At 43.4% G+C, this 10,846-nt stretch overlaps 1 protein-coding gene across 1 annotated transcript; it reads left to right on the forward strand.

The window, feature by feature from the left end:
- The first annotated feature begins 7,368 nt into the window (after positions 1 to 7,368).
- LOC6569070 lies at positions 7,369 to 9,572 on the forward strand. The gene has a single exon (XM_001995170.2). The coding sequence runs from the start codon at positions 7,461 to 7,463 to the stop codon at positions 9,462 to 9,464; it is 2,004 nt and encodes a 667-aa protein (XP_001995206.1). The 5' UTR covers positions 7,369 to 7,460; the 3' UTR covers positions 9,465 to 9,572.
- The last annotated feature ends 1,274 nt before the right edge of the window (positions 9,573 to 10,846 follow it).

Below are 10,846 nucleotides of genomic sequence, written 5' to 3' on the forward strand. Positions count from 1 at the left end.
TAGTAAGGGGTGGTTGGTGTGGGTGGCTGGTAGGGGTTTACTTAGTTTTGTTGCTGGCTCATTCTTTAGATTTTCGTTTGTGTTTTTGCTGCTTTTTGCCTGACTCTTGTCGTATGTCAACGGCGACTTGACGCAGTTGTTAGTTTTACAGTTGTGCTGTGCTGTGTTGTTCTGTTCTGTACCTGTTGTTGTTGTTGTTATTATTGTTGTTGTTGCAGCACATCATAAAATCATATGTGAGCAGAGTCGTTGCTATTGCTCTTGTTCGTTCTCGTTCTCGTTCTCGTTTTGGTTATTTATGTTTGTCATGTTGCGCTTGTCAAGTTTTTGCACTTGAAAGCATTATGGCTTAATTCTTATATGAGCCCTGGCAACACAGCATACATAAGTTTGAGTATGCATATTTCTGAGTGTGTGTGCGAGTGTGCGAGTGTGTGGGTGTGGGTGTGCGTATGCGTTTGTCAAGGTAAGCACAAGCAGGTGTTGTCACAGACGCCCCGTGAATCTTAACTGTAGTTACGCATTGTTGATTCACATCAAAGGAAATTTCGTAACGAATATGGAAAAGTTGTCACCTTGGTTTGTCTTTATGTACTTATGATATGTCAAAGATCCTGAGCACGAGCCAAGTGTCAATTATTAAATTGTATTATTTGCTGTATACTAAAAAATGCGAAAAGTTGTAAAACAAAAATAATGAACAAATATACTTATCTGACAAACTTTAATATTTTCAAGCACAAGCAATATCTAAACTACAATTAAAATACAAAAGTAAATAGAAATTATATACGAACTTTTGTAGATTTGTTTTTAAAGCTTAGCTTGTGCAGCTGCACTTAAAATGGAATAATTTTTATTGCTTGTCGCAATTTTAATTGAAAATTCCTTAGAAAATGCAGCTGACATAGTTGTGATGAGCAAATACCAAATAGAGACACACACACACACACCCACTCGTACATACACATGCCACAACATCAGAGCTTAACTGAATCAATCTTAATTAAAAAAAGAAATTCTCTTCTCTCTTCCATATGATATAAAGTTTGTCTTACGTTTGGATTTGATTCCAAAAATGTTGCAAAATATTGCCGCAAGTGGAGCAGAGATGAAAAATAAGGCTGTGAGGCATATGCCAACAGCTGTTGCAACTATTTATTTGCACAAAAAATAAATTGTATATGTATATGTATATAGCAAATGTCAAATGTGTGTTTACATAGACACCAACACACACACACACACAGTCGCATTGTGCGCCTGCCTTTGAGAAACAAGAAAGAAAATTGCTTTAGTAAATCCTAACGAAAATAAACACAAAAACACAACTTGAGCGGCAAGGCAAACAAAACTCATATGCTCAGGGTCTTAGGTCTTAAGGTGCGCCCAGGTGGGTCTGTGCCATTGAGGGGGGCAGGGGGCAATAGGTGGGTCTCTCAGCTAGGGGCTGCTCGTTGACGCTTTTAGTTGGCGTCGCACATTTGCCAAAGTCAAAAAGGGTTGAGAGCGAGCTTCAAGTGTTTGTGTCTCACTGCCACTGCCACTGTTTGGTGCCACACTGCCGCAGTGCTTACCGCTTCTGCTTTGCTACTGTTGCTGGCGTTGCTCCAATGTCGCAGTGTCGCTGTGGCACACCTACTTAAGTGGGCGGTGGCAGGCGGGCGGTTGGCACTCACATGCATGCCTTACGTATGACACTTAAACATGCAAAGCTGCTTGCCAAGATGATTTATATTAGCCATGATTTCTAGCAATTCCAAGCACTTTACCTTTACCGTTACCATTACCGTTGCCCGCCGCCGTCAGCTCTTTTCTTTTTCGACCAGGCGTCGAGGTGTTGATTGTTGTTGAAATTTTGCGCACCAGATGACGGACCGGAACGTGCCACATGATATCCAAGTGGGTAATTCACACACCCATACACACACACACACAGACACACATTGAGTATGACATATTTTTGGCCATGATAATAACAACTTATTCATATTTTCTTTTCCGGTACCCTTTTTTTGGCAGCATTATGACGCGGAAGTTATTGTGCGCGACTTATAGACCCCAGAAAACAGGATGAGACAGTTGTAAGAAGAAGAATTAGGAGATGTAGACAGAGTTTTGGGAGCACTTATTGCAATATTTACCTAATGGAAATCTCAAGTAAGCCCAGTGCTATGCATCCGGGCATAAGTGCTCACTGTTATGTGCAAATTTCGAAAGATTCCTGAAAAATCTAACTTTTAAAGCCAGCAAATTCCGACAAAGCAACTAAAATTGAATATTTCCCAAAGCACATACCGTTCGCCTTCTTTCCTCTCAAGACAAACCCACATAGAAAATAGCAGCACTTAGCTAACCCACCCAAAAAGTATATAAAATCGCATGCAAATATCAACAATGGATTTTCACAAATGCCACCAGCACCCAGAAACCGTAAACTATGCCACAACTAGAACATGCACACAACGCAAAGTCAGCCAGTTGCTTATAGGCAATGCGACTGGTACTGTTCGCAGCAAAGGAAAGGAACACACAGCAGGTCGGGTAAACAAAGCGCGTGCACAAGGCAGTTAAAACAATTACAGGCCACAAAGCAAAGTCAGCTAAAAGTGGGCAGGGGGCCAACATAACGTATACGTAACATTTGCTTATAATAGGGCGGTGGGTGGGCAATAGGGGAATTGCTGTGGCTGGCAGGGGATGGGACGGGGACGGGGACGGGGTCAGAGATATGCAGAGAGATGGCACTCACTTGGGCCATCAAATTAAGTAATTGCATAATTGTTTCACTAGCATTTTACTATGCCCTACGGGTGGTGGCCAGATCCACAGCCAAAAACCAAAAAAGAAAATAAAAAAATAAAATAAAACACCCAAGCAACCCACTTAGTCGAACCACCGGCCAACCCACTAGCTACTCCCTCCCTTCCCCTCTCTCCCTCCCCTTCGTCTGACTAGCACTTTTCGGCTTGGGCTTTTTATGTGTGCGGAGCGTTTTCTTTTATTTGCCTTGCGCCTCAACTAATCCCCTCGGCCTGCTGCTACGTGCCTGTCTTTGAGTTTTTCTAGCTACTTTACAAGCGGACCACCCCTCTACCCCACGCCACTGCACCACTCATAAATCAGCGTCAAATCGTGGAGGGCTCTTGCCATAGCTCCGTCGTCATCGTCGTCGTTTCTAATTGTTTTGTTATAGACACATATCCGTGAGATGCCATGGCATGCCGAATGGCGTATGGCGAATGGCAAATGCAAAATGCAAATGCCCGTAAAGCAGCCCGCAAGCACCACACATATTGTAAATGCCTACCATCGCCCCACCTCCTTTTGGTAACACGGCCACTTGCACCTGCCGGTCAGACATGCGGTTTTGGCCAACATTGTTGTTGCCGCACGGCTCGGACTTCACAGACCTGTGGCCAGGTCGAGGCATGATAGCGCCAACAACATAGCCAAAATGGCCAACACGGCGGTCAAATATAGCGCTAACATTATTAGCTCAAACTTCAAAGGCATTAGTTAGTCTGCAACAGTTAGAAGTGGGCCCATGCAATGGTTGAGTGCTGGTTTAATTTTTTGTATCTACTGCTACCACTTCAGACTGCTTAATTGCTTGGAGTAAAGAGTAATTGCAAATTGTTCACATAAATTCATTAAACTAAAAAGCCGGCGAAAAGAATGAAAGAGTAATTTCTCAGGCAAGTTGCTGCAAGCAAATCTTCTAATAACACTCAATTTTAGCTTGCCAGTTTAAATAAGTCAGCAAGCAAAAGCTAAGATACAAATCGGCCTGAATTTTATTTGTGAAAGGCTAAAGCCTTTCACATCCTACAATAATACTGATTTCTTTAATTAAGTAGTATATATACAATAATGACCCTCCTATTCAGGTATCGTTCCACACACCCTTCTACACCATAACTTTCTGTTAAGTCCACTGGCTTAGCGCCTCGGAAATGTCCATAAATATATATTCCCTGCCTCGGTCCCAAAACTTAATTGCCTTTCCAGCTAACCTATTGATGTGTTTGAGAGATGTGCCAGTTTTTCCACATCTATTTTTTAACCAGCCGACACATTGCCCAATTTGTTGTCGTCTCTGGTGTTTTTTTATTATTCTCTGACTTTTTTATTTATAACCCTTTCATATGGAGAAGATTTGGCTTCTTGTGCACACTGCGTATTCCAGCATTTATCATTCCTAATTACTGGGACTAAGCTGTTTGTCTGTTCGGTTGTCTGTTCGTTTGTCTGTTTCCACTGTTGCTGTTGCTTCGACTTCTTCTTCTTTATGTTGTTGCTGCTGCTGCTGTTGGGGCACTGATTGATCTACGCCTCTCCGAGGTCTGGACGTGCCCAGCAGTACTCGCTCAATTTATGGGCATCATTCTGGGCTGAGATTGGGAACTGGGGAGAGTAGATGGAGGGCATGTGGAAGTGCAACTGCAACTGGTTGAAAATCTCATTTGTTGCGCTTCGTTGCTAATTTTAATATTATTTTTGGAAATCTTATAACTTTGCCCTTTGCCTTTGCTACCGTCCGCCGCTGCCCACCATCCCCCTTTCAAGCTGCCAGCGACTTGGCTCTGATTCTTTGATGCCTCCGAACTGTTGATGTCTTTATTGCATTTGCTGTTGTTGTTGTTGTTGTTGCTGGTGTTTGTTGTTGCTGCTGTTTGTTGCTGCTGCTGCTGTTCACATTATAATTTTCATTTTTCGTTTTCATTCAGAATTGCTGCCGTCTGTGGGGATCTTCATTCTGGCATCTTTACGCGACTTTGACTGTCTATAATTGGCTGTCTGACTGCCCGACTGAATTTGCTACGGCTCATTCCCCCCTCCCACTCTCTCTCCACACCCCTCCATCCTACTCTGCTCTATTCTCTTTGGGGTGTTTAGGCACAGCTGCGGGTTGCGGGTGGCGGGTGCGTACTTTTAATCAAGATCACTCGTGATAAATTAAAGTCGCTGTGGGAATTGAAAGGCGTTGAGAGTGGGCAGTACTCACAACAGCACTGATTTGTCCGACTTCTCGGTTTAGTTCCTCTCTATGGGGCCAATAGGAAAAGCAAGGCAAGAGAAGACACTGAACTCAACAGAAATGTCAAACAATTTGTAGTGGAAAACCCTTGAGAAACTGATTCGATAAGTTCATAGGAAATAATTTCTCTATCTGTTTCTCTTTATCTATAATCCGACAAAGTTTTTGATACCAGCTACTCAATCAAGAAAAAAATAAGATTAATAGAGATATGATAGAAATTCTTTATTCCAATGTCATTGCATAAAATAAATAAGTAAAATGCTCAAGTTTTTTGCGAGCATTGTCATCCTTCACATTTATCACTCTTAATATATATATTTATATTTCTTTGGACACGTCTTCACCTTTCTGTGCGCGTCTCACTCAATAAACTGCAATTGTCTGCTTACGAGTCAATTTTCTTTTGTTGTATGCAACATTTATAACTCAAGGCAATAATCATCAGCTTGCACAGCACATGGCCCTGTTAAATGGACATGTGTAGAGTATATATGCACAAACGTTTAAATAAGTAAGAAAAAGTGTGCTGGAAATCAAGAAATAACAAGACAAAAGGCAAAAAAAAAGAAGAATAATACATTTTTGCTGCTGCTGGTGGTGGTGCAACATAAACAAATATCAAAACGTGGCCGACACACAAAGCGACAAGAGGGACAAGAGTGAAGCAGAGGCCTTTTGATACCGGCCTGTCAGTCAACGCCTTTGGTGCATACCAAAGCGTACTGCCAATACGTATATATTCACAAATTCTGAGAAACTTTTGCGAAATGCAGCACGTTGTGCTTTTTTGCATATAAATTAAAGAGCAATGGATGCCGACACAATGCGACCATCTAAACAAAACAAAAGAATTCAGCGCACACAAAATGAATCCCTTCGGAAAAAGGCAAATTGCTGTCAACCAAAGTCATTTGACAGGGGCTAATAGCTAAGGTCAACAATTAAACTCATTTTTCCTGTAGCTGCACTAAATCTGTCTGTTACCGTTTGGCCTAGTACTCCACCCACCCACCCTGTCCCTATCTCTGTCTCTTTCTGCCTAACTGTCACTGCATTGGCAATGCATTTATTTTAGTTTGTGCCTAGTACTTCACTGCCACATCCCCCTCTCTGCTCAGGTCCTCCCTTATGTGACTTGACTCTGAGGCTGGAAGCAAATAGACCCAAAACACAGGAAAAATCAATCGCCCGCACTGTCAATGCGCCCGCATTTTCCGTTGCACTCGTAGTGGTATTTTCCTATTTTCTATTTTTCTTTTTAGTTTTGGTTTAGGTTCTGTTTTTGGTTGGTTTTTGGTTTTCGAGGGCTGGTGCACCCAAAAATGTTACCTATATACGAGTTCTGTCTATGTAAATATTTGTCATGACCGCGCCTGACAATATTTGTGCAGACTTTGATTCTGTTTTTACAACAGCAACTAAACAAATTGGGTACATTAACTACAACATGAGGCGCAACCACAAAAAAAAAAAAGAGAAGAAGTGGATCATGGTAAAGATCGAAGCAAACAGTTGTTCTTTTAATCTTGAAGTTTGATGTAGCAGCAAAACACAATAATTTAAAATAATTTGAATTATTAGCACATCAAATTCACAACTAAAGCGTATAGAAGTTTTCGCTTATCTAAAATAAAATTTCTTTATTTTATGTAGCTTAAAGTTTTGAGTAGAATTTCTAAATAGAAATGTTTAGTTGCTTTTGCACAGTCGCTTGTTAAAATCCGTATATATATATATATAATCATATGTCTACGTGTGTGTTTGTGTGTGTGTGTGTCGCATTGCATTTCCGCTTTTGCAGTGCATCACAAAAGTATTTTGAATTAACGATAGTAAATCAGACGGCGCTGCTGCTGCTGCTGCAGTTGCATGCCTCACATTCCCGCTACAAAACAAACATGGATAGCGGAAGGGAGGAGAGCGGGTGGAGGTGGGGAGTGGATAGGGGCAGCAAACGCATAGCAAATTGTTGGGTAAACAAATATCGAAATGATGCGTGCCACAGTCTCTGTTGCTGCTGGCTTTGTGCACTTGGCTGCAGCATGCTGCATCAAATAACCCCTACCTCTCCCCCCCATCCGTTCCAACACATTCTGTCCACACGCTCATGATAAATATGAATTTGTGTACGTCTGCCACGAATCAAGCCATCTGTCAGCCATGCACTTCCCCATTCAAATCCCTGACAGACGTTGTCATTCAGGAAGCGTCAAGTTGCCCGACTGACTACCGACTTGAATTACCCATAGCAAACGGTCAACAGGTGGATTTCCGCAAATATAGAAATTTATATATATATATACAATCGAAATAGGTGCTTCATTCGAAAAGTATCGATTCGGAAAAACCAAACAAAAAAGTCTTTTCTGCTCTGAAATATCAATCGAAAGTTTTGCATTCAAAATTTCTAGCAAAAATGGTCGTGACGTCTTTTTATCATAGTCACCAGGCTATCGGATTTTGCCAATGCTGGCGACCCGAGGTGAACAACTGTGGCCCGGATGAAGATGATAGGAGTTACTTCGAGACCGATATCGATGACATCGCCAATAGCTTGATGAGAGTGATGTGCATCTGTCGATTGCGTCCGTGGGAGGTGAAACTGACCAAGGATGTGATCAAGCGCTCCTTTCGCCACTATGAGGAGCTGCGCTATCGGGTGGATCGGGTGCCGAGGAAACGCTTCAACAAGGAGAACTTCCTGCACGATGTGGGCGTCGAGGCGGGCATGAATCGCATGGACGGCCAGCTGGCCTATGGGATTACAAAGCGTGCCTTTCGTGCCTATTTTCATGGCACGGGGGAGAATGGCCTGCGGGTCCAGGCACTGGCCGAGCAACTGAAGCATCGCGAAGAGTGCATGTGGTTGCATGCCGCCAAGCGTACGGCAGAGATCTTTGCTGCCTATGCGGGTCTGATGTACTCGGAGCAGATGCAGTACGAGAAGTGCATCGAGTGTGTCTACAAGGCGCTCTACGAGGAGCTACTCTCACGATTCCGATATGTGGACACCTGCAACTGCAATCCACCAGAAAAGTCACAGTCGACTGTAGGGGATGAGAAAAAGGCAGTGCATAAAGCAGCATTGGATGGGTTACCGAATAATACAATAAATACAACAAGCACTGCGATCACCACCGAGCTCTTCTTCAATAAGCTCTCGATGGACGTCAGCAAAGCCACCTCAGGCAGCTCTATGCGCGCCGAGTACTATGTGGTTGCGCAAGCCGAATCCGTTCGTTCATTCGGGGAGAGAAGGCTGAGAGAAGCCCAAATTTCCAAGACCACATCCAGTAAGGGTGCAAGTGAGCGGAAGAGGAAGAAGCAGAAGCTTGTGAAATGCGACTGTCGCCAAATGGTATGTGGACTGGAGCGATTGTCGCCGGTGATTACGGCCGAATGCAGTCAGGGTCCCTACATCTGCCGCTGGTTGCCCTACAACGAGAAGGAGGAGCAGTTCCTGGAGCATCGTGTACCCTGCCCGCCCATGGATGTGCTCTGCCCTCCCTGCGAGCATGAGGAGCGCTCGTGCGATGAGGAGTGCACCTGCACCTGCCAACTGTGTCGCTGTCCATTTGCCTATGGCGAAGATGATGTCGAGGAGGAGCATGCCGAGAAGCTCTCCAACTCTGGAGTGGAGGATCGAGACACAGATTATTGCTGGCTGGCTCCATTGCGCGACTTTCCCCGATCGGAAACAGTGTCTGAATCCTCTGAGGCAACCGTGGAGCAGGAGGAGGAGGAGGACATAGTCGACCCCGATGCGTGTGTTTGCATGTGTGAATACAAGCGGCGCAGTCAGCCACATCTCTTCACCTATCTGGCCCCATTCAAGGATGAAAAGTCCATACCAGTCGTAGAAGAGCCAGTTGAAACAGTCAAACGCCAAGGACCACCTTGTGGCATCTCCTGGGCCACCTATCGCTGCTGGAATGAGCCCACAAACCCCGCCGACGAGCAGCAACTAGCTCGGCAATGTAGAGAATGTCCCTACATCTCATTGCTAAGTGCTCCGCAAAATGTGCCACAGAATCCACCAAAAGTGGCTGGCATAACCCTCGATATCACGGTGAAGACTCAACACTATCCCTCACCACAGAGCCAGCGGCAGTCCAAGGTAAAGTCGTCCAAGGCGGGCAGATCCTCAGTCATTGTCAAGAGGAACACAATTGCCGGTCTCGAAATGGACATGAAAACCTTGGAAAATCAAAAACCCAATCAGCCAGCAGCAAAAAGTACACCTCCAGCAACAGCAGCAGGAGCAAGAGTTTCAACTGCAGCTCCTAAGACTGCTGCCACTCTCCGCCCTGCCCCCGCCGCAGCATCCGTTCCTGCAGCTGCTGCAACCCGTGCCACTTCGCAAGATGATGACAAATTAACCAAAGAGGATATATTAGAAATGTTTGGCTTGAATAAGTAAATCGATTAAAATGAAGTTTTCAATTTTGTAAGGTAAAATCTAATTTAATATTTGTAAGTCTCCATCCGTAATTTGTGTGTCTGCAATTAAATAAATCGATTCACTGAAGTTTCCAATTTGTATTTTATACTTGTATGTCAACATTTATAATTTGTGTGTCTTCAATTAAAAAACAGGTCACATTTCGCATTAGTCCATTTTCGTTTACATTCTTGATGGAATAACTAAAATTGTTTACACGGAGCGGAGCTCCGCAGTTCAAAATGCATATCACATTTAGTTACATCCGGCGACCGGAAAGAATGAAAGAATGATTGAAAGTGAAACCATTTAATGTAACAACATTTTAGAGTGGAAGTCCCAAATGGTTGCACAGTTATTGTATTGCTGCTGTTGCCGTTTGAATTTGTTTTCAATCAATGGAATTCAATTAATATTGTTGAAATATAAGAAGCACTCCAAATTCAATGGATGAAAATTTGCTTTGAAATCGTTTTCGGCCAAGTTATTTGATATGTTTTTTTATTATATATATTTCATGATTGTCAATAGTTTTGCACAAATTTGTGAGTGTATTTTGTATTTGTGTTTACCAAACGAACTGTCAATTGATTGTCAAATTAAAAAGTAAAGTGATGGGCGAGGCAGCAGCGAGGCAGCAGCGAGGCGTGGCCAGTTACGGACATAGTGTTGTGTGTGTGTGTGTGCGTGAGGGTCCTTTTTGGAAATTGTAAACTGTTTCGTTGTGTGGCAACTTTCCGCAACTGTTGACGGAGGCGAAACCCTTGAGGGGCGTTTCGAACCACTTCAGCTGTAAAACTATGCGAAATATTATCCAAAACACGCAAACACAAAGCATTCTATCAGCAAATACAACAACACAAGCAGAAACAGCAAAAACAGCAAAAACAGCACACGCATTTTGACACACAATATTTTCTATTGTGCGTTTGGCAATCTGAACTTAGAATGGGCGGACAGCCAAGCCCCCCGATGGAGTGGACAACAGTTGCTGGACTGGTTCCGGTCCAGTAAATTACAAAAATACGACATTTGCATTGTCAATAGTTTTCTTTGGCTCGTTAAAAACAAATCACGTAGGGGATCACATTTTTGCATTTCTCACAACTTTTCTCCCCTCCCCACCACGCCCCACTCATATGAGTAATTGCAGACAAATTGTATGGCTACAATATGGCCAGAGAGACTCAGTTTGTCAGTTGACAAGGGGCACTCGAAAGTTTTGTGACAGGCGCTTTTAAGCAGAAAATTGTTTGCTCATAACTTTTTTGACTTCAGCAATCAGGGCTTGGAGCGCTGCCGAGGACCATCATCAAGAAAGCAATCGCAACAATAGACTTTGAGAAGGGCACAAAAATGCA

The sequence above is a fragment of the Drosophila grimshawi genome, unplaced genomic scaffold (assembly GCF_018153295.1).
Source record: "Drosophila grimshawi isolate 15287-2541.00 unplaced genomic scaffold, ASM1815329v1 contig_1367, whole genome shotgun sequence".
NCBI classification, from domain to species: domain Eukaryota; kingdom Metazoa; phylum Arthropoda; class Insecta; order Diptera; family Drosophilidae; genus Drosophila; species Drosophila grimshawi.